The 24,141-nt window shown below is 41.9% G+C and overlaps 1 protein-coding gene and 1 pseudogene across 7 annotated transcripts in view; one reads left to right on the top strand and one right to left on the bottom strand.

Moving 5' to 3' along the window:
- Positions 1–158: 158 nt before the first annotated feature.
- Positions 159–4,981, bottom strand: LOC101128552 (52 kDa repressor of the inhibitor of the protein kinase-like; annotated as a pseudogene).
- An 8,689-nt stretch (positions 4,982–13,670) lies between these two features.
- Positions 13,671–24,141, top strand: part of RNF6 (ring finger protein 6) — a 90,522-nt gene continuing 80,051 nt past the window's right edge. Inside the window, exons 1-5 of one of the 7 annotated variants that reach the window (XM_004054280.5) lie at positions 13,671–14,465; positions 15,138–15,220; positions 16,796–17,006; positions 17,858–17,953; positions 20,868–23,685. In XM_004054280.5, coding sequence (XP_004054328.1) covers positions 16,814–17,006; positions 17,858–17,953; positions 20,868–22,636 — 2,058 coding nt within the window. In that variant the 5' untranslated portion in view covers positions 13,671–14,465; positions 15,138–15,220; positions 16,796–16,813 and the 3' untranslated portion in view covers positions 22,637–23,685. Of the gene's footprint in view, positions 14,955–15,137; positions 15,221–16,795; positions 17,007–17,857; positions 17,954–20,867; positions 23,686–24,141 lie in introns of those variants that run through there. The other 6 variants (XM_004054279.5, XM_063697212.1, XM_019039905.4 and 3 more) reach the window with 6 other exon arrangements.

Below are 24,141 nucleotides of genomic sequence, written 5' to 3'. Positions count from 1 at the left end.
GTGGCTTCCTGAAACCAAAACTCATGATGAACTTCAATATTTTCCATCATTTCATTGAGTGCATGCAGTACAGCAGTCAAGCTGTTAGCTGCAAAGAAGAAATCAGAGGTTTGCCCCCAGAAATTTTCCCCAGAGGCTCTTGTAAAAGATAGGAGACTTTAAAGAACAATGATAACAGTGAAATCAAAATCTGCTACTATACTACAGAGTACAAATGCTTGGCCAGCTATACAGTTATTCCATCTAGTATTTGGGTCACTATTTATACCATCTAAAACAAGTGCTTACAGGAGGTCCACTACAATTCAAAAGCATCATGCCTGCCTGTCCACTGAGAATGGCAAATTTCCTTCAGCCCTTTACCCTTTTCTTCACTGTTCTGAAAAAGAACAGAAATTACATTGCCAAATTCTAAAAGCAGTTGCAGCCAACAATGGAAAAAAGAACAAACTTCCTCAACTTTTCCTACAACAATTGCTATAGGAAAAGTTATAGCATTTGTTCCTCAATTGCTCCCATAACAGGCACTGATTTTGCCAACCACATACTTAAGGCACAGGAAGAGCAGAGTATGTAGATAGCTTGAGGGGTTTTCTTCAAAAGTCTAGAAGCAAACAACTTTCATTTTAGAAGAAAATCCACAAGACATAATGTAAATCTGGCCATAACAATATTCCATATTTAGTGCCCACTTGTAACTTTCAGTGTGAAATTTCGCAGCCAAAATTTCTGCATCTGCCTCATAAGGTGGGAAGCCCACAGATTCCACTCCCAGGTCATGAGATTCATCAACAAACCTCACCAACACTGTAGGTGATCTTCCCCGGCTATGTCAGTGATAATGGAAAAGAAGTGTGAGTCTCTCAAGTCCCTGAGGGTTTCTTCCCAAATGCAGCTCCCACAGATCTCTAGCAGCCTCTAGAATCTCACAGACTCTAGCATCTGATTCGGTTGTATTTCAGAAAAAAAAAGTGCTCGTGGCTGTCGTCTCAAAACACTTTCTCAAGACCTCCTCACCTTGGCCGGGCACGGTGGCTCACTCCTGTAATCCCAGCACTTTGGGAGGCCGAGGCGGGCGGATCATGAGGTCAAGAGATCAAGACCATCCTGGCTAACATGGTGAAACCCCGTCTCTACTAAAAATACGAAAACAAAATTAGTCGGGCGTGGTGGGGGGTGCCTGCAGTCCCAGCTACTCGGGAGGCTGAGGTAGGAGAATGGCACAAACCCGGGAGGCGGAGCTTGCAGTGAGCGGAGATCGTGCCACTGCACTCCAGCCTGGGCAGCAGAGCGAGACTCCGTCTCAAACAAACAAACAAACAAACAAAATCCTCTTCACCAGAATTTATCTGTACTCCAGCAGTACTTCGATGTTACCGGGAGTAAAGAGACCTTCTGGCATTTCATCAGTCTCACCTCTATCCAGAGGTATATTTTGTTTTTCCAACAAAATCAAAATTTCAAATGGAGATTTTAGGTGTTCTTTATTTTCTTTCTCTTTAGGGGTTAGAAGCAAAATGTCCACATCCTTCCCTTGGCTGGCTTCTTCTGCCCTGGGGTTCTGAACACTGTTGTTGTTGGTTTCTTTATGTTTTCATTCCTGTTCAGAAGTTTCATCAACTTTTTTCTGTTTCAGTGTTCTAATTTCATCTTTCCTCAATTCTTTTATTCATTTTCTGTGTCTACTATGTGGATTGTTCAAATGAGTGGTAAGATCAAATACTGGGCCAGGCACAGTGGCTCACGCCTGTAATCCCAGCACTTTGGGAGGCTGAGGCAGGCGGACCATGAGGTCAGGGGTTCGAGACTAGCCTGACCCTGTCTCTACTAAAAATACAAAAATTAGCTGGGCCTGGTGGCATGCTCCTGTAATCCAAGCTATTCAGGAGGCTGAAGCAGGAGAATCGCTTGAACCCGGGAGGTGGAGGTTGCAGTAAGCCGAGATCATGCCACTGCATTCCAGCCTGAGCGACACAGCAACACTCTGCCTCAAAAAAAAAGATCAAATATTGCTGGGATTGCATTATCTCAAAGATTTTCTATTAGGACTAGCTCTACAGATGGTAGAGGACTCAGAAGTGGTTGGCACCTAATTGAGAATGTGTATTTAATTAATTAGATGTTTTATCTAATAGGTCTGCTCTCCGACATTTCTCCACCTACTTCGTGCATCTGGATGGATCCTGTGGGAACCTGAAGAAGACCAAGTTGGACCATGTGCTCTTCCGCATACAGGTGGGGACACCACAGAAGTTCTGCACTGTGGCCCCACACTGCCTCGGGAGGTAGCACGGCCAGCTCTGCAGGGCTTGTGCACCAAAAGAGAAGCTAAAACTAGTTTGGTAACTTTTTTTTAAATAAATAGAGATGGGGTCTCACTATGTTGCCCAGGCTGGTCTTGAACTTCTGGGCTGAAGTAATCCTCTCGCCTCGGCCTCCCAAAGTACTGGGATTACAGCTGTGAGCCACTGCTCCTAGTCCTGGTTTGGTAACTTTTTTTTTTTTTTTTTTGAGACGGAGTTTCGTTCTTGTCACCCAGGCTGGAGTGCAGTGGCACAATCTCAGCTCACTGCAACCTCTGCCTACCGAGTTCAAGCAATTCTCCTGCCTCAGTTTCCCAAGTAGCTGGGATTATAGGCACCCACAACCATGCCTGGCTATGGCTATTTTTTTGTATTTTTAGTAGAGACAGGGTTTCACTATGTTGGCCAGGCTGGTCTTGAACTCCTAGCCTCAGGTGATGCGCCCACCTCGGCCTCCCAAAGTGCTGGGATTACAGGCATGAGCCACCCTGCCCGGCTCCTAGTTTGGTAACTTTTGACCTCCATTTAATGTACACAAGGCAGAGATAATTACTTTTGAAAGCTGAAAGCCAGGAAAGTTGAGGAGTGTCTGGGATCTTACCTGAAGCTATTTGAGACCACGGGAGTGTTCCCTGTGGGTCATACTCCCAGGGATGTTTGTGATCACTAAAGTGAAAAATTAGCTCAGGTCAATTGTATTTATAAATATGACTTAATATTAAAATGTCAGCTTATGACATCATGAGGGAAAAATGCACTTATCTCTCTACCTTTTACAATCACTTATTCATTTATTCCATATTTATTATCTGCCTACTACAAATACTGAGGCAGGCCCTGGAAATATCTAGAGGAGTAAGACGAAAAATCTACCATCATGGACATCATAGTCTTGTCCAGTGGTTCTCAATCTCAACTGCATATTAGAATAATCTGGGAGCTTTTTAAAAAAAAAATCACTGATGGCCGGGCACAGTGGCTTATGCCTGTAATCCCAGCACTTTGAGAGGCCAAGGTGGGTGGATCACCTGAGGTCAAGAGTTTGAGACGAGCCTGGGCGACATGATGAAACCCCATCTCTACTAAAAATACAAAAATTAACCAGGTATGGTGGCAGGCGCCTGTAATCCCAGCTACTTGGGAGGCTGAGGCAGGAGAATCGCTTGAACCTGGGAGGTGGAGGTTGCAGTGAGCCAAGATCGCACCATTGCACCCCAGCCTGGGCAACAAAAGCAAAACCCCATTTCAAAAAATAAATAAAAATTTAAAAATCACTGATGCCCAGGCCCCATACCTGACCAATCAATTCTGCATGTTTTGGGAATCAGGCCCATGCATCAGTAGTTTTAACAGCTCCTTAGGGGATCCTAATATGTAGCCAACATTGAAAACCACTGGGCTAGTAAATATTAAAGGGTTTAGGGTAGGGCTGCAAATATAATATAATCACCTGGGAAATTAAAAGTGTATATTTGTGCATGTATGTGTGGGTATATATGTATCCTTTCCTATCCCTCCCCTCACCCTAAGGCATACTGAGATCCTTAGAGAGGGGAGTACTGTATGTATTTTGGAAAATTCCTTTCCTTAAACAAGTAGAAAGTAGAAAGGAAATTATAATACCATCATCTGATAAATGAAAGACACAGGTTACTGCAGGTTACTGTAAGATCACATAGACAGAAAACCTAGCCAAGGCCGATGAGGTCAGTGAATCTTGTCCAAAAGGAGCTATAAGAGCTATGACTCCTAAAAGAGTTAGCCAGGCAAAGGGAGATTGGGTAGCTTTTTCCAAATAAAAGGCCTAAGCTCAGGCTAGTCTTTGGCAAATTCTTGTTCAGCTCTTTCCCCTTCCCTGTTCTTCCTCCCTCCCTACTGAAAGGTCTCTCCTGAAGAGTACTTCATCATAACTGACTCAGGCCCTGTTTCCAGATAGTCCCAACTAAGATAGTTAGTGCCAGAGGAGTTCCAGGAAGCAGGATGGACTTCTGGAGTTGGATCATCTACTAGACAATGGATCATTAGGACCTTGGTGGAGTATCATCAGTTCCCAGCCTACCTGCCCAGGCTGCCTTTCACCTGTGGTGGGCTGGAATATGATGCGGGTGAAAGGGAATGCAGTGGCTGGTGCTATGTCCCTGGCATTGTGGAGATATTGGAAAATAGTAATTGAAGGGACCGTAGAATTGGATGGCTGCTGCTGGTCACCGATTATGTGCTTAAGAGAGGAAATGACAGGCTCAGGTCAGCTAATCATGAATGAAAAGTGCAGTGTGAGAGACAGAGGGCCTGCTAGACAGCATTGCAAGAGACTCTCATCACCTGCAGCTGCAGGACAGCCCAACATTTTTCTGTAACAAAGAACTACAGTGAAGGCTTAATGTTCAGTCAAAGCAGATCTCCTTCATTAAAGGCAGACTCTTCATTAAAGGGTGGGACTCTGAACTGTGCAATAAGGCTATATCTCATTGCTGGGTAGATAGATGCAGCATTTGACCCCCAGAGTCCACCAAACCAATGTGCCTGCAGAAGTGATCCGCTCCCATTGCTAAAAGAGAATGCCCTCCTTTCCTTGCTATGCAGAAGTTTCGAATGAAACGGACCCTTATACGACAATGTTTTCCCTCCTTCCCCCTTTCACTTTTGGACACCAGACCAAAACTGGGGTCACGCTTCATCATGACTCAATTGGGGTAATGCTTGCTGTGCTGAGTGGAAAGGGGCTACAAGCCAAAGTGTTACTGGACATGGATAATGTATACCAGCAAAACAGGGAGAATGTCTGGGAGGGGACTACGAGGTGCTGGACCAAGGGGCACAGGATATCAAGCAGGGGAAGGGAGAATTTGTATGGGGTATGGGGCCCACAAGACAGGATTTCATTCCCTGGAAAGTTACTATCACAGAGAACATGAGGGTAAATAATAATGATAATAATAATAATTCCCTGGAAATTGCCTCAGGGATGGTTCTGTTATGCTGCTGGATGACTCTTGGAAGCTTGAGAGAAAAGCGGCCTACGTTAAATGAAGTGGAGAGGCCAGAACTGCCACGGCAGGCTGTGGAGGAAGAGGTCAAAAGGCTCAGGGAAGTGGGCATGCTGAAACAGATCTACCGTCTAACACCAGGAAGTCTACCAGTGATTACTTTCCTCGGGAGGTTCCGAGGAAACTAATGGAGGAAGAAACTCACTGGTGAAAGGGATACTGGCATCATTGCGAAGCTGCCCTCTGCAGCTGAGGCTGATGATGATAAGCATTGCTGTTACAGAGCTAGACTTCCTGGTAGCAAAGGAGATTAGAGCGTTCCAGAATAGCAGAGGCCAGGTGACACCACTTAGCCATCAGAAGCACTTAACCATTAAAACCACTTAATTACTCTAATGGGCAGCCAGGTCAGGATGTCAGCCGGGGGACTAACCTTTGGGGGCCTATGGGGAGGACTAATCGAATATAGTGTTCCTAGGAACAAGAAAGATGGGTAGGAGAATAGTGCAACAGAAAAAAATAGTGCTAAAGGCATATAAATAGAAGATAACCTGCAATTAATAATAGGTTAGCAGGAGGCTGAGGTCAGGCACCCCAATGGAAAGTCATGATCTCTTGTCCAGTTTCCAGACCTGAGTCATTTCTCAGACTCGGAACCAATTGACTGAAAGAGAGGCTGCATTATTATGAGGAAAGACTGACTGAGAGTCAGGTGATAACTGAAGGTCTGGCCCAGGTCCATCTAAAACAGGTTCACTGAGTCTGTGGATTCCACCAGTGGCTATTTCTCTGGTTCCTTCACGGAGAATGGAAATACCTAGCACTCGGCAGGATCCTCACATTGGTTCCTTGAGCTGTGGAACTAGAGCTATTTTAGTAGGAACTCCAATAGTAATCCTTGAAACAGACCCTCTCCCACCAAGAAGAGTATTGCAGGCCCGGAGAATGGCAGACATAAGCGCCATCCTCAAAGACTTCAAGAATGCAGAGATGGTGCTCTTTGTCATAACCCTATTTCATTAGCCAGTCTGACCTCAGAAACACTGGTTAGATCACAGTGTATGACAGTGGACTCCCAAGAACTTAGCCAAATATTGGCCCCATTGCAGCTGGTTTGTAAGATCTTTACTAGAACATATTACTACAGCCTTGGTACATGTATGTATTAGGCTGGTGCAAAAGTAATTGCGGCTTTTGCCATTACTTGTAATTGCAGTTTTTGCCATTACTTTTACTTTCGCACTATCCTAATCACTATCCATCTGTAAATGTGTTCTTTTCTATATCCACCAGGAAGAAAGATCAGAAGCAGTTTTTATCCACGTGGTATGGACGTGATATTCATTTGCCAGGGCAATGTTAATTATCCTGCTTTCTGTCATATAATACAGTCCAAAGGGACTTGGACAACCTGGGCATCCTGCAGAACATCGCACTGGTCTCCAATATTTATGACACCATGTTAATTAGATATTAGAAGCAAGAAATGGCAAGTACTCCATATGCCTTGGTAAGAAATATGTTCTCCACATGCAGTCCCTGCTCCCCGCTCTGCTCAGGCAGAACATGAACCTGGGCGTCAGATCCCTGCACTTTCAGGGCAGCCTGAGCGGCGCCATCAGCACAAGCCTGCTGCCCTCCTCCCTCATGCAGGGCCAGATCTGAGCCACGTGTCCGTGCAGCAGAGCAGGCTGCCCACAACCTCCATGAGCATCACAGGGCCCGGCTACAGCCACACGGGACCCACCTCGCAGGGGGTCCCCATGCAGGGGCAAGGCACCGTCGGCAACTATGTGTCTCGGACCAAAATCAACATGTAGTCCAACCCAGATACTTCCTCTGCCTCCGCCCAACCCCAGAGAGCCTGGGCCTGCCTCCAAGACCCTTGAAACATGTGACTGCAGGACATGTGGCCCCCAGAGAGCTGCCCTCCTGCTAGGTGCTGGTGGGGAGGGGAGGGTGAATCCCTGCTGGCCGCCTCCCTGAGAGCTTCCGGAGGGACGGGCGCCCGTGGGTACATAGCAACTCCTCCTGTCCCCCTGCTTTTAGGGGGCTGGGCTGTTTCCCATGAGTCTCAGGAAAGGGCCCTAGGAGGGGGCCCTTGGCCCTGGGTCTGGACAGATAGCACTGGGCTCACAGAGGTGGGGTAGAGTCGTTCCCTGGGTAGGGTAAAGCCTGGCCAGAGGCACCACGGTGGAAAAGATAAGGGGTCACAAGCTCTGGGCCAGAGGCCCCAGCGTTTCCACAGGGCAGCCGGACACTGAACCCAGCCGTGTACCGTGGTGGCCACGTGTGGTGTTGGGCGCTTGAGAAGCAGCAAGTCCTTGTCACGTTTCATGAGTGTTGTAGACACACGGACTTCAGAGGCTTAGTCCCAAAAAAGGGTGCAAAGTATCTCCTTAGTATTCCTTCATGATAATTGAATGCTAAAAATTTTTTTGGACATATTGACTCAAATAAAAAGAATGATTTAAATGGTGGGGGGAAAGAAATATGTTCTCTACAAGGTAGAGGATAGAGGCTAACAAGATTCAGAGGCCTGCCTCATCAGTGAAGTTTTTAAAGATCCAGTGGTCTGGGGTACGCTGGAACATCCCCTCCAAAGTACAAGACAAGTTCTCGTAGCCTGAATTCCTACCACCAAGAAGAAAAGCAGAATACTTGGTAGGCCTCTGGGTTTTGAAGGCAGCATATTCACTGTACTTGGCAATATATTTATCAGGTGACTTGGAAAGCTGCTAGCTGTTAGTGAAGCCCAGGGTGATAAAGGGCTGTATAGTAGGTACATTCTTTGGTACAAGCAGACCTGCCACTTGGACTCTGTGAGCCAGCAGATCCCATGGTACTAGAGGTGTCTGTTGTAAAGAAAGATGCCACGTGGTACTTCTGGCAAGCCCCAATAGATGAGTCACAGCACAGACCCCAGGATCCTGGAGCAAGGCCATGCCATCTGCTGCAGAGAACTATACTCCATTTGAAAAACAGCTCTGTCATGATACTGGCCCCTGGTAGAAACTGAGCATCTGACCATCGGACACTAAGTGACCATGAGACACAGAGTGATCATAAGTTGGATTCTGTCAGACTCTCTGTGTCATAAGGTCAGCTGGGTGCAGCAGCAATCCCCTGTAAGGAATCCAGTAGGTCTGCAATTAGATTCAAGCAAATCCAGAGAGCATGAGTGAGCTGCACAAATAGGTGGCTGAGACTCCCATGTCACCTGCTACTGTTGTACCAACGCCTCTCCCTAAACTCATAGCTATGGCCTCAGGGGAGTTCCCCATGAACAGCTGACAACGAAAGAAAAAAATCCAAGCTTGGATCTTGGATGGTCAGCTGGGTGTGGATGCAAACTGGAAATACCTGCTGCAGCACTGCTGCCCCACTCAGGGGTGGTTCTGAAAGAGATGAAAGGGAAAGCATAACATTTGGCAGAGCTTCAAGCAGTACATTTAGTCATCGACTTTGGACATAGAAGTATGTTGCCCATATACTTATGGACAATGACAAATGTTAGCTTCGCTTGTTGGTCAAGGGCCTGGAAGAAGGAAGATTGGGAAAGGCTGGAGAATAGGCAGGTAAATACACTTATGGGAGGGGGCACATAGTGTAAGGACCTTTTAGTACATAATGCCCATTAGAAAGTTTCCACTGCAGAAGAGGTATCAACCAACTGTGTAGACAGGATGTCTAAGCCAGCAGATATTAGGCAGCCTCTGTCTGTGGCCACCCCAGTTCTCGCACAAGGGGCCCATAGAGGGAGTAGCCATGGTAGCTGAGGTGGAGGCTATGCATGGGCCCAACAGCTTGGACTCTCTCCAAAGCTGATAAAACTACTTCTGCTTTTGAATGTCTGACCTGTTTGCAGCAGAGACCAACACTGAGTGCTCAAGAATGCCAAACAGCTACCAGGTGGCAAGTTGATTACACTGGGTCCTTCCAGCCTGGAAAGAGTCCCATTTCATCATGACTGGGTTTGACATATATTCCCAGTACAGGTTTGCTTTTCCTGCCTGCAGTGCTTCAGCCAGTACCACTACTGAAGGACTTACAGGATGTCAGACAGTCTGACACAGGATCTCACATAACACTGCCTCAGACCAGAGGTCTCACTTTCCAGCAAGAAGATACAGTGTTGGGCACCTGACCAGAGGATCCACTGGTCATACCACATACCATACCACTTGGAAGCTATCAAATTGATAGAGTGGAGCAATGGCCTATTGAAGGCATAGCTGAAATTCCACCTTGGAAATAACCCCTTGTGAGGTTGGAGCATTATCCTTCAGGATAATGCAAATATACACCTTAAACCAATGTCTGGTATATGGTGCTGTGTCCACAGTAGATAGAATACATGGATCCAGTGATCAAGGGATAATCAGGTCCTATACTCAGAGGTGGGATGCTTTCATCATAGGACACAGTAAGAGTCCCACTAAACTGAAAGCTATGGCTGCTCTCTGATCACTGTGGGCTCTTAATGTTGGAAGACCTGCAAGCAAACCATCAGAACGAGGTGGAGGCTGCTGCTACATAATTAGACCAGAGAGGAATGCATTGGGTACTCAGGAGATCCAATGGGGGCATTTCTTGGTATTCCTGTGCCTAGTTGTAACTGTAAATGAATAAGTACAACCACCATAGCCTGGTAAAAGCATGATAATCAGGGTCTGAAACCCCTCAGGGATGAGTGCCTGGTTCAATCCATCAGTCAAGCCACCTGCACCAGCAGAAGTGCTAGCTGAGGTGGAGGGGAATCTAGAAAGGGTAGTGCAGGAGGGAGATAATGAGTATCAGTTATGGCCTTGGAACCAGCTGCGGCAACAGGGGCTGTAGTTTGTCCCAATACCCTTGTCTTTTAAAAATTTCCCACAAATTGGGATTAGAAACTGCTCAGATGGAGAAATTTAACATGAGAAGCAAAAGATCTCAGCAATACAAAGCGTGGACCATAGTGAACGTTTTTTGTTTCCTGCCCAAATCCACTCTATAAGCTCATGCATCTGTACTCCAGCTGCTGGGAGTGTTGGATAACAATTTCAGCTGCCTTCTTCTCCAGAGAATTTCCCTTGGCTAAAACAGGAGCCACCTCACGCATGAGGTTCTGCTGCAATCCTGCCCCTGAAGATCTCACCCAATGAGGGACAGGCATGTACGTACAAAGAGCTGGCCAACAAGGCCACTTGGTGGTGAATTTCGTGGGATCAGTGGAGGCTCATTCTTGTTTCCTTGTCCTCCTGGCCAATCCTGCTTCCTCTATCCCCTTCTCCAGAGTGCACCGTCCTAATAAAACACTTCAATAACAATCCTTGTCTCAGGCTTCGTTTCTAGATAACCTGATCCAAGACCATCTCTGGCCTAATTAAGACCCTGGTTATCAGGAGTACCCTTGAGGGTTGTTTTCATATGCAGAAAAGGACTATTCTGAAGTTTCTCTTGAGGAATGAAATACTGAGACATGCTACAACATGATGACCCTTGAAAACATTATGCTAAGTGAAAGAAACCAGACACAAAAGACCACATGACGTAGAATACCATTTGTTTGAAATGCTCAGAATAGGCAAATCCAGAGACAGAAAGTACATTAGTAATTGCCAGGGGCTGGGAATAGGGTGGAGTAGGAATGAGAGTAATTGTTAATAGGTATAGGGTTTCCTTTGGGGAGATGAACATGTTTTACAATTAGATTGTGGTGAATGCTGCGCAAGTCTGATTATACTAAAAACCACTGGATTATATACCTTAAATGGGCAAATTTTATGGTATGTGAATTATATCTCAATAAGGCTGTTAAAAGAGCTATAAGGAAATAAAGAAAATATTATTTAAAAAATCTTTGTCTTACACAGTTAATATTCAACTTATTAGTTCCAAATTCAATGTCCTAGTTACAACTTAGGTTTTTACATTTGGTTTACAGCTCTTATTATTCTAGTGGTAAGCATAGTAAATCTTTTTGTTTTTGTTTTTTTTGAGATGGAGTCTTGCTCTGTTACCAGGCTGGAGTGCAGTGGCACGATCTCAGCTCACTGCAACCTCCGCCTCCCAAGTTCAAGCGATTCTCCTGCCTCAGCCTCCCAAGTAGCTGGGACTACAGGTGTGCGCCACCACGCCCAGCTAATTTTTGTATTTTTAGTAGAGATGGGGTTTCACCATGTTGGCCAGGATGGTCTCGATCTCTTGACCTCGTGATCTGCCCGCCTTGGCCTCCCAAAGTGCTGGGATTACAGGTGTGAGCAGCTGTGCCTGGTCAAGTATAGTAAATCTTAACAGTCATTTGGAATTAGCCCTTCACTAACTTTCAATCTCATTCATATACATATTTAATTATCTTCAAACCAACATTTTAAACTGTATTTATAAATTTAATATTTTATCTCATTCACAAGTATTTCAAATGTTACATGTAATTCCTTCTTTAAATCTTATATAATAATTTTTAAACTAATAATAAAACAACATGGGGAGCCTATATTTCTCTTTGCTGCTCTGATGCCATCCATAAACTTAGTAAGATTTCAACTTAAACTTAAAACTTGAAATCGAGTGCTCCATTTTGTTTTAAATTGTAATTAAGGCTGTCGTTTTACGAAGCCAAAATCTTTTAAACATGACAAGTACGTAATTTACCAGATATACAGAGAATCCTTTTAATGTTATGGTTTTAATTATTTTACACCTTTGTATTCCTAATTGTAAAAAGTCCAGGAGTTACATGAGGCATACACACTACAAAGGCCAGGTACCAATCCAATAAACAGAAATTAATTAGACCAGGGACCTTGGCAGGTTCTGAGACCTGGAGTAGATATCCAGAATGATTCATCTGTCTGTTCCAGCTGTTGTATCTAAGCCCCTCTTTGTAGTCATTTTGTCTTGGACTACAAAAACTGAAGCAAGGTGTTGGATTCAAGTTACATACATTACCTGACTCTCTACTCACAAAAACCTGCAGCTTCCTACCTGGTAAATCACTTGATTGGATTTTTATTTAGACATTTTTATAATAGTTTTTTTTTATTCTTAGGGTATATAATAGGAAATAGGAAAAATAGGAAGAGACACATATGTCTTTTCCACTCAACATGTAAAAAGTATTTGCACTTGGATTATTGCATTTGATTGCACTCTCCAAAATTCACAGATATTAAAAATGATTTCTACTTGTTATTTTCTATGATGTGTGTTCACAATATCTGAAGTCGTTGTACTATGTGCATTAATCCCGTTTGCCAAAAGATTGCACTTTTCTCTGCTCATCTATGCAGTAGGCTGAGGAGAATGTTCTGCCAAGTGCTGTGCTAAGTTCTGGGATTACAAAAATGAATTAGACCATTGGATCACACTTAAGGAGTTCAGACTCTAGGTAGTAAAGACCTAAAAACAGAAAATCATCTTAAGTATTTGCTCAATGGCTCTTTTTCCATGGGAAAAGAGGGCAAGGACTTCATTCTATGAGGACATGACTGTCTGATTCACGGCTGTCATCACCAGCACCTAATACATAGCCACACTCAGTATTTGTTAAATACATGAATACATGCTAAAATAGGGTTATATATAGAGGGAGTATGGGAGCCCCCAAAAGGGACATTTGCTTAGTTTTATGTGTAAATATCAGGCTGGAGGGTGAGGTAAGGGTGTTACTTCAGAGGTATCAGGAAAAATTCCTTAAAGATGAGAACTGAGCTGAGTTTTGGGAGACAGAGGAAATTAGGTAAAAGTGGAGTTGGGGGTTGCTTAGGAGTTCCCATATCTTGTGGCGGAACTTCAAGCAGTTTCGGAGTGCCAAGACAACAGCCTGTAAATGTAAGCAGAAGAAAGATCTGGAAGGGCTTTCTAGGCTGTTTTATATATTTCCATTTTAGTATCCATATCCATATGCTTATTTTAAACACTTGTCCATAGACAAGCTACACTGGTAGCTCATTGATGCTAAGACTGCATGTAGCTTGTTATCCAGGTGCCCAGCATAATAATGGGGATATGGTAGTTCCTCAAAAGTTAATGCAGAAATGAAAGAACAAACGGAAGAATAACAAGTAACGGCATTGTGAGCACTCTCCAGTGATGAACTCATCAGATGGTAGGGATGTCAGGAAAGGGGACTATACCAGGTTAGACAGAGACCTACTCAGCATCTTAACTAATGGTGAGGTAAGTTTAGTAAGCCTCACATCTCAGAAATAAAATCAGAGAGAGGAATGTTGGGAGTTTCAAACTGCTTTCCTAGCGGGAAGGTGAAAAAACACAAAATATAGTGGGGTGCGGTGCCTCATGCCTGTAATCCCATTTTGCTGAGGTGAGAGGATTGCTTGAGGCCGAGTACGAAACCAGCCTGGGCAACATAACGAGACCCCCGTCTCTACAAAAGAAAAAATGTGAAATTAGTGGCAAGCGCCTGTAGTTCCAGCTACTGGGATGAGGAGGGAGGATCGCTGGAGGCTGCAGTGAGCTACGATCGCTCCAGCCTGGGCGACAGGATGAGACCTTGTCTCAAATAGAGATAGATAGCCAGACAGACTTCAGAATTTATTAGGGTTTGTAATTTCCAGGTTCCAACGCCCAGCAAGGGAAAGGGCCTGGCTGGGTAGTACGTTACACCCAGAAGTAAAGAGACGCATACACCGTTGGGTGCACTTTATAGTCTGGCTGGCAAACAAGCGACACCGACGCGCAGAGTTAAGTGCTGGGACTTGCCAAGCCTGGAAAGCAGACTGTGTCTCTGCGACTACGCGGCTGCCACGAGCGCTGAGCGACCGGGCATTTGGCCTCGAGGAGGAGGCACTGTAAGGGCGGCGCAAGAGGGCGGAACGCGGGACGCCAGGCACCCTAGCTCCCGACGGACACAGTTTTCAGTCGCACGGGCGAGCTCCGGGCCGGCTGCGGAGCGACTCCCCTCCGCCAAGTGGGCGGCGTGGCTGTCGGGAAAGAAGGGCTGGGGCCTGCCGTTCTTCCTCCCGAGTATCCCCTCCAGCTGGACGACCCCACGCTGCAGCACGGGCTTCCGGCTTCTCTCCTCAGTGGCCAATTCGAGGGCACAGCGGGCTCCGGAGGCGCGGCGGCAAGCCTATCCCGCCTCTCAACCACAGCCTCCAGCACCTGAGAGAACGGCCGCCCACAGCACACGTTCTCCGGACAGGAGGGCGAAGGCCCAAGACCTGGAGAGGTGGGCTCGAGGGAAAGATCTGGGTCCCACCACTACTTCCTGGAGACGCCGGGGAAAGCAGGCCATCCTTCGAGCCACCCATCTCTTCTCCGATTGGTTAACTGCCTTCTTATTGCGCTCCGCTGGCTGGTGATTGGTTGGGATGCACCGTCTATCACCTGCTTCCTTGTGAGAATCTAGGTCTCTAAGGGAAGCGTTACTTGAGGCTCGGTTGGGAAGAGGTTGGTTGGGCCACTTGAGCCCACTTTATTTATCGTAGTGGGGATCGTCCCCCGGCGCGAGCTTCCGTCGCAACGGCCGGGAAAGAAACCAGTAGCGGGACGGAGGGCGGGGGTGGCAAGAAAGTCAAGGTTTAGAAGTAAGCCGGAGACGCCTAACCCTGGTAACATCCGAATGGGAACGGGATAGGAAGGAAGGCCTTTGAGAGAGGAGGCGTAAACCCAGGAACAGTGACAGTGTAGGACGAAAGGCCTAAGTTTGTTGCGGAAGGTAGGGGCCTTGCGGGAGGTTTTCGTGACCTAATTGTATGGGGATCTAATTTTCTAGATGTGTCCAACAAAATCCACTGGAGAATTTGCTTTGGCTTTGCAGCAGAGTGGGGAGACTACCACCCGTTCCTGGCCTTTAAAGAAACAGTTTATTGAATTATTCAACTCTCTTTTATTGCTTCAGATGGGCAGCTCTCAAAAAAGGCACAAACAATTGAAGGATGGATACCATGGCATATGTTAAAAGCGTGTTGAAAGGAAAATAAGGTATTCGCTTTGTTTTCATTGTGATTAATTGTATAAGAAAATTACCTTTAAGGAGAAGCTCAAGTTTTAAATAATATTAGGGTAACTTGATTTTATGATAGGCTTCAACTTGTAAAATTATTACAAAAATCCTATTATTGCTGTACCTACGAAATATGCTCTTTGCTAATTATGGTCTTAATCTGAAGATAGAAATCTTGAGTTTTTAGTAGTGTTAATTCATATATGAGTGGATAATGTTACTAGGTCATTTGTTCAAAATGACATAATAAAATAACCACAGTGAAAAAAATCCTTGAATTTGTAATTTAGTGTTACAGGTGAAATTGAATAGTTGCTTACTCCAACAGTATTTTAGACTCGTAGGCTAATTTCACCTTATATTTAAAGCAGCTTGCTTATTAAATACCTAGTGTATTTCAAGAGGCAGAGTCGCACAGTTGCTTCAGTGGTAGCCTAGCCATTTGAGCCTCCAGCCTCTACTGAGTCAGGTGCTGTATTACTCATACCCTTTAGTGACATGCCAGAAATTGTCGAGGAATAGTTTATTTCATCTGCAGAACACCCAGATTAGCTCTTAACAGCAGACCTGGTCCTACCCTGGACAACTCTAATCAAGGATTGGGGATGAGATTTGGGCATCTGGATTTTGAAAAATACCCTTAAGTGAGTTTGAGAACCATTGCTTTAGTGTGACTTACTGAATAGATGTATTTAAGAAATTCTAAAATATTTATGAAACAAACATCTTTCTCTCTTGATTTCCATGTAATTTAAAAGTGAGCTTCTCAGGAGTGACACTTAAATATAATCCAAAAATAGTGGTTTCTTAGGCAAAGTCAGGAAGTTTCACTGGCATTCTGAAACTCCTGGGACTAACCATTCCAGGCTTAAGGATGAGGCTTGATATGGGGTGATACAAAGTGCTCTGATGCACTTTCACAATCCTTGAGCCATACATGATGTCTTGTTTCCTGTTGGGTTTCAAAGTCTTCCTGGTAAGCTTTAATAAGAGACCACCTCTCAGTCTGTTCAGTAGATATTAATTAGGCTAAATGATTTTCACCTCAACAAAGTGCAGTGGGGGATAATATTACATTCATGAGCCTTATTTTGGAAAGAATACCTTGCTGAAAACAAATGTAAATTATATCATCCCAGTGTCCCTTTGCTCATTAAGTGAAGAATGTGCATAATTCAAGCCTAAAATTTGTAATTAATGTTAAGTACCCAGATACTGAAACATAAATGAGGACTTCTGGATCAACTTTTCCAGATCGTCAACATGGTCAAAAATGAGATAATCACTATGGTATTCAGGCATGAGCATTGTGTGGTAAACCCAAATCCAGTCTGACTTAATGGCTTTAGGCAAAGAAGTAAGTGCCAATTGTGTTGTATTTCCTAGAAGCTGTTTTTCATTTTATATGTAAGCTTCTCACTCCAAGATTTGGCAAATACAGTATTTGGGTAGGGGACAACATTTAAAAATTAAGAAAAACTGCAAGTTAAAAATACAAAGCCAAATGTGGTCCATGACTTAACACCTTGAATGTTGTTTATATTGTTTAACAGAAAGCCAGGAATCTCAGGATGAATCAGTCTAGATCGAGATCAGATGGTGGCAGTGAAGAAACCTTATCTCAAGACCATAATCATCATGAAAATGAGAGAAGATGGCAGCAAGAGCGTCTCCACAGAGAAGAGGCCTATTATCAGTTTATTAATGAACTCAATGATGAAGATTATCGGCTTATGAGAGACCATAATCTTTTAGGCACCCCTGGTAAGAGATGGGTAAAAGAGGAAACACCCTTTTTTCATCATTTAAATGGAAGGATTTCAAGATAAGGAGAATTGGTATTCTTTTTCCCTGCTTCTCTTTATGAAAATATAGTATATTGTTTTTGTGAGTTTAAGAACTTTTTGGTATAATAAAGTAGAAAATCACTGGCTTCTGTATTTTATAAGGTAAAAATAGGGGACATGGAGAACTATTATACAAATACCAAACTAAGAAACAGGTTAATGTACATAATGGTGTTAAGTATTTACATATATGGTCCTATTTGTAATTTTTATACAAATAAAATATGACTTAAAACCCAATTTGAACTCATTTGGGGTATTATAATTTATTTATTCAGCTGAATTAATAGCTCCCCCCCAAAGCCCAATGTGTTCCATAAAGTTTTTACAAATGAACTAATGGAAATTTGTATGTTTATATATTGTGTGTTTGTATATTGATGACCCATATAATGAAGTATTGGGGATAAAATTCAAGTAAATATTTGAAGTTGTCTCTATAAATGCTCCCTTAATTTCTTTTTAACTGACAAAAATCCACAGTTATAGCTTATAGATTCCTAAGTGTATCAACTGGCAGCACTTTACCAACTATTCAAATTAAATCTTATTTTAATAATTTTTAATAAAAGATTAATAAATGAAGCACAACCAAATTGATGCACATTTGTACCAGTTGAATATTTTTAACTGTCTTCAATTTACAGAACATATGAAAGTAATAAGACATTTGTCTTCTATAGGTTACTAAAGATTTGTCTTACCCTTCATGAGGTCTCATAAAACTTAATTCAGAATTCTTAAATGAGCAGTTTTTCATTGTTTTAGGAGAAATAACATCAGAAGAACTGCAACAGCGGTTAGATGGCGTCAAGGAACAACTAGCATCTCAGCCTGACTTGAGAGATGGAACGAATTACAGAGGTACTATGGAGTCCTTTCCATAAGGAACAGGCTTGATTGGAGCACTTGCAGAAATGAAATTCTTAGACCTTGTGTAGTATGTTTGTCTTCAATTTTTTCCAGTTTTAATGTGATACTCATTCAGATAATATGTATATGAGTAGTAAAGCAGTATGGTTAAGCAGTATAGGACAGAGGAATGACTGCAAAGATGTCTTAAACACACAGATTGCCTTCAGAGAGCTTTATGTAATAATATACAATTAAGTTAATTCCCAGCATGCTTCTTTTTAATCTTGGAATGTACACATTACTTTTTCTAAAGTGATATTACTTAGCTTCTAAAAATTTATATACAGAACCGTGTAGAAAGACTGAGTTAGGAAACCTGTTTTTGTTTCTTTGTTCTGTTTGATGGTTTACATATAAAAAGTTCTTATAAGGAAAGTACTGTAAAAGAACTTCAAACTAAATGAAGTATGTAGAGTTAAAAGGAAAAGCCACTTTTGTGTTCCTCTTAACCAGTTCTGCTTCCCTCCTCAGAGGTATTTATTAGTAGTTTCACATATTATATCAAAATCATTGTATTAGTTACCATGAAGTCTATGTAAAAACCCCAAAATGCAATGGCTCAATAAGCTAGAAGTTTCTTACTTACGTTAACAGTCCAGGGAAGGAAATCCTCTTGGAACCCACTCAGCTAACAGAATGATTCTGCAACTGTGCTGTTCAGTACAGTAGCTGCTAGGCACATGTGGCTATTTAAATGGAAATTAATTAAAATTAAATAAAATTTAAAATTTAGCTCATCATTCATACTAGCCACATTCAGGTGCTTAATAGTCACATTTGGCTAGTGGCTTCTGTATTGGACAGCACAAATACAGAACATACTCATTACTTCAGAAAGTTTTATGGGGCATCACTGCTCCAGGGTACCATTTGTATGATCAAGGTAAGTCGCAACCATATCTAGGGTCTAGCTGGTAGGAAGGAGGTCCACGCACTAGCCTGAGAGTAGGATGTATCGCTTACTCTTCCATTCCATTCATGAGAACTTAGTCTCATGGTCACACCTAACTGCCAGGCTGTCCATGAGCCAATTTCCGATGCTTTTACAATGGAAGAAGGGTAGGGTAGCTTTGAGTAGGTACTTGGCAAACTCTTTCACATGCACCGTCATCACTACACTTAATCAAATGTTAATCAAAGAAGGAAGTAGCATTTAAAATAATTCATGTTCACCTGCCTTTTACTCATTCTTTTTCCAAACAAATGGGAAGTGGACATTAACACATTTTATTCTTTGTATTTAGATATGTAAGTTGTACTATATAGATGCAATAATTAATACTGATCTTTTGAATATGTTTCAGTGGAAAATGTACTCATCAAATATAAAATAGCTCATCATCTCTGTAATATGGCTCAGTTGCTGTTTATTTTATTGGCATCAACGGCTGATTAATAGCTTCAACTTCAGCATTAAAAAAAGTCTTACGAGAGAGATTGCAGGAATGAAATGTAATCAGAATGATGTCATATAATAGCTATTTTATTTATTTATTTATTTATTTATTGAGACAGAGTCCTGCTCTGTCACCCAGGCTGTAGTACAGTGGCACAATCTTGGCTCACTGCAACCTCTGCCTCCCAGGTTCAAGCAATTCTCCTGCCTCAGCCTCCTGAGTAGCTGGGATTACAGGTGCACGCCACCATGCCTGGCTAATTTCTTTGTATTTTTAGGACAGACGGGTTTTTACCATGACAGTCAGGCTGGTCTCGAACTCCTGACTTCATGATCTGCCTGCCTTGACCTCCCAAAGTGCTGGGATTACAGGTGTGAGCCACCGCGCCCAGCCTATAATAGCTATTTTTGAGTAGAACAAACTTTAAAGTTGAAGTTTGTGTAGTTAATGTGTTGATGCTTTTTATTAAGTTTTGTACTTTATATAATCTCTACTGGTTATAAATGGAAAATTTAAGCTTGGCACAGTGGCAGTATCTTAGTCAAAGAAGTTTATGGGTGACACATTTATTTCTAAATTGATTAATTGAGCAATATTAATTGAAAGTCTGATTTATACTAGATACTGCTGTAGAGGCTGGAGATCTAACAGTGACTAAAACTACAAAAATCTTTGTTTTCCTGGAGCTTACATTCTAAATGAATAGAAAATGTATTTTATTATGTATAACAGCTAACATTTATGGGGTGGCTTTTTATGTGCCGGATATTATGCTAATTATGTTATATATAGCGTCTTATTTTATCCTCAGGATAACCCTATGAGATTGATTCTATTATTATCTCCAGTTTATAGACAAGGATCAGCCATAGAGACCTTAAGTAACTTGCCTGGTTTCTCAGCTTCACACAAAGACAAATACAGTAATGTGGTTTTAATGTTATATTCAGAAACTCACATTTCTTGATGTGTACATTTTTGGCAGCACCTGAGAAATAGGAAAAATTTCTAAGATTACAGAAATACCTAGTTGCAAAAATGACTGAGTTGGCTTTTCCAGAAAGATTCCACAAATACAGGACAAATTTTACATAAAGTTTGTCTTTGTATTTTATTGGTGTTACTATATTGATAAAGCAATTTAAATGTAAACTTTTGGTAGTGGATATGTTTCTCATTTGCCTTAGTTATTTTGCTAGTAATGGGCACATAGAAAGTAAGAATGAGGATTTCTCCATAGCGTTGCATAAATAGTATTTAAAGCTTTGTAACTATGTAAATAGTAATTTAATTTTTATAATATGCTTATAGTAGATATACTTTTCTTTTAGAAAGTTGTCTTTTTGCCATCTTTCATTCATTAAAATCCACAGATGTTCTTTAATTTATTACAAACTTTTTCTTATAAGTTTTCAGTAAGATGTGTCTTAGGAATTGATCTTAAGTTGATTTGCTTTGCTTTCTAGACTCAGAAGTCCCTAGAGAAAGTTCACATGAAGATTCTCTTCTAGAATGGTTGAACACCTTTCGGCGCACAGGAAATGCAACTCGAAGTGGACAAAATGGGAACCAAACTTGGAGAGCTGTGAGTCGAACAAACCCGAACAATGGAGAGTTTCGGTTTAGTTTGGAAATCCACGTAAATCATGAAAATAGAGGATTTGAAATTCATGGAGAAGATTATACAGACATTCCACTTTCAGATAGTAACAGAGATCATACTGCAAATAGGCAACAAAGGTCAACTAGTCCTGTGGCTAGGCGAACAAGAAGCCAAACCTCAGTGAATTTCAATGGTAGTAGTTCCAACATTCCAAGGACTAGGCTTGCTTCAAGGGGGCAAAATCCAGCTGAAGGATCTTTCTCAACATTGGGAAGGTTAAGAAATGGAATTGGGGGAGCAGCTGGCATTCCTCGAGCTAATGCTTCACGCACTAATTTCAGTAGTTACACAAACCAGTCAGGTGGTAGTGAACTCAGGCAAAGGGAGGGGCAACGGTTTGGAGCAGCACATGTTTGGGAAAATGGGGCTAGAAGTAATGTTACAGTGAGGAATACAAACCAAAGATTAGAGCCAATAAGATTACGATCTACTTCCAATAGTCGAAGCCGTTCACCAATTCAGAGACAGAGTGGCACTGTTTATCATAATTCCCAAAGGGAAAGTAGACCAGTACAGCAAACCACTAGAAGATCTGTTAGGAGGAGAGGTAGAACTCGAGTCTTTTTAGAGCAAGATAGAGAACGAGAACGCAGAGGTACTGCATATACCCCATTCTCTAATTCAAGGCTTGTGTCAAGAATAACAGTAGAAGAAGGAGAAGAATCCAGCAGATCCTCAACTGCTGTACGACGACATCCAACAATCACACTGGACCTTCAAGTGAGAAGGATCCGTCCTGGAGAAAATAGAGATCGGGATAGTATTGCAAATAGAACTCGATCCAGAGTAGGGCTAGCAGAAAATACAGTCACTATTGAAAGCAATAGTGGGGGCTTTCGCCGAACCATTTCTCGTTTAGAGCGGTCAGGTATTCGAACCTATGTTAGTACCATAACAGTTCCTCTTCGTAGGATTTCTGAGAATGAGCTTGTTGAGCCATCATCAGTGGCTCTTCGGTCAATTTTAAGGCAGATCATGACTGGGTTTGGAGAACTGAGTTCTCTAATGGAGGCCGATTCTGAGTCAGAACTTCAGAGAAATGGCCAGCATTTACCAGACATGCACTCAGAACGGAGTAACTTAGGTACAGTTAACAACAGGAGCCAGCACAGGGAAGGTTCCTCTCAAGACAGGCAGGCCCAAGGAGACAGCACTGAAATGCATGGTGAAAACGAGACCACCCAGCCTCATACTCGAAACAGTGACAGTAGGGGTGGCAGGCAGTTGCGAAATCCAAACAATTTAGTTGAAACTGGAACACTACCTATTCTTCGCCTTGCTCACTTTTTTTTACTAAATGAAAGTGATGATGATGATCGAATACGTGGTTTAACCAAAGAGCAGATTGACAATCTTTCCACCCGGCACTATGAGCATAACAGTATTGATAGTGAACTAGGTAAAATCTGTAGTGTTTGTATCAGTGACTATGTAACTGGAAACAAGCTCAGGCAATTACCTTGCATGCATGAATTTCACATTCATTGTATTGACCGATGGCTCTCAGAGAATTGCACTTGTCCGATCTGTCGGCAGCCTGTTTTAGGGTCCAACATAGCAAACAGTGGGTAAGGCGATGGGATCTACTCAAATACTGTTTTTTAGTAGAACTGAATGTTCAAGCATTGTTTTGCTGAGTTATTTGTGATTAGCTAACCAGGATGAAAAATAACAGATTATATATAGTTTGAACTATTTTTTGTGTGCTTTTTTAAACTTGTTAAAAATAAATTTATATAAAATTTAAAATACAAATGTTAAATTATCTAGAAATACAGAATAGTTAATATTGCTAGAACCAAATAACCTCTAAAATGTTTTTATTTTGGTAATTTTGTCATGCTAAGCACTTTTGTATCTGCACAATTCAGTAGGTTAAGAATCAATCTTCTTTTTCTTAATAGTACAGCAGACTTTAGCTTCAAGTTTCATAGGCTTAGTACTTATATCTAGACATTTGTGTCTAAATAAGCTTTTCATTAACTTTTTATTTTAAGGACAGTATCTTTTCATGAAAGAGTATTTGGCTGAATGTTTGCTATATATATGTTACTTGAAATGTTAAATTTAATATGCAGCATACCATAGGTGTATATATAGGTATATAATTTTAAGGTTAAAATATTCAGTCTACAAGTTTGGTTCTTATTTAAGCTTTTGGGCTAATACTGCATATGGCACAATGTTTAATATTGGCAAGATCATCTCAGAGAAAGGGGATTCAGATATAATTTTAAAGTAGAGATAATTTACTGAAGCGTCTCTGACAATCTAACTTATTAGACAGCAAGCAATATATAATACTGAAAAAGTATTCAGAAATGGAAAATTTACATCATATAGGTTATTTAACTTGTGTTCAGCCTTTTTGTAACTTTTTTGAAAGTGCAAACAATTCTTTGGATTATTAAATAAGGTATACAGTATGCATGGTTTCTCAAATTTAGTTTTAAAATCTAAAAGTCTATAAAGAATCAGATGCATAGGCAATATGTTAAGTTCACTTGGAGGCTAAAAATCTCCAGTGAAAACAAAACGAAAACCTTTAAGAGAATGTAGAGTTTATATAAACACAAAGTATGCATTGAAGATCTGTTTCTACCAATAAACATTAAAACAAAGACTGTATGTGAACTATTTTTTTCTGTTGTTCCACTGTGGTTTATTCACCCCCCACTAATATTTCATACTAGATGCCAGGCAGTGTTATGGGATAGAGTATTTCCCAGACGACAGACAAAAGTCCCTGGCTTCATGGAAAAGACATATTTGCTCTTAGAAACTGAAAATCAATTGATAAAGTGAATTATTATTCTTACTTTCATATTTGCTTATTAATATATGACAGGATTTTCTTGTGGTGATACTGTTTGGGCAAAATCACAAGAACAGTACTTAGGCCAGATTCTGTGAGATTTAGAAATATCTCCACATTTAATTTTCCTTTCTGACTGGTGACTATGTTCAATTCATTAGGTTAGATGCATGCCCAGGAATGTTAAGGAGTGCATTTAACGCATGGAGTAAAAGGTTTTCATAAAAGTTGTGACTTTGTTTGGAGTAAATTATTTATGTAG

Source organism: Gorilla gorilla, chromosome 14, assembly GCF_029281585.2.
Source record: "Gorilla gorilla gorilla isolate KB3781 chromosome 14, NHGRI_mGorGor1-v2.1_pri, whole genome shotgun sequence".
Classification (NCBI taxonomy): Eukaryota; Metazoa; Chordata; class Mammalia; order Primates; family Hominidae; genus Gorilla; species Gorilla gorilla.
The sequence above is the reverse complement of the archived record's forward strand: the minus strand, read 5'-3'. Positions and strand labels throughout refer to the sequence as shown.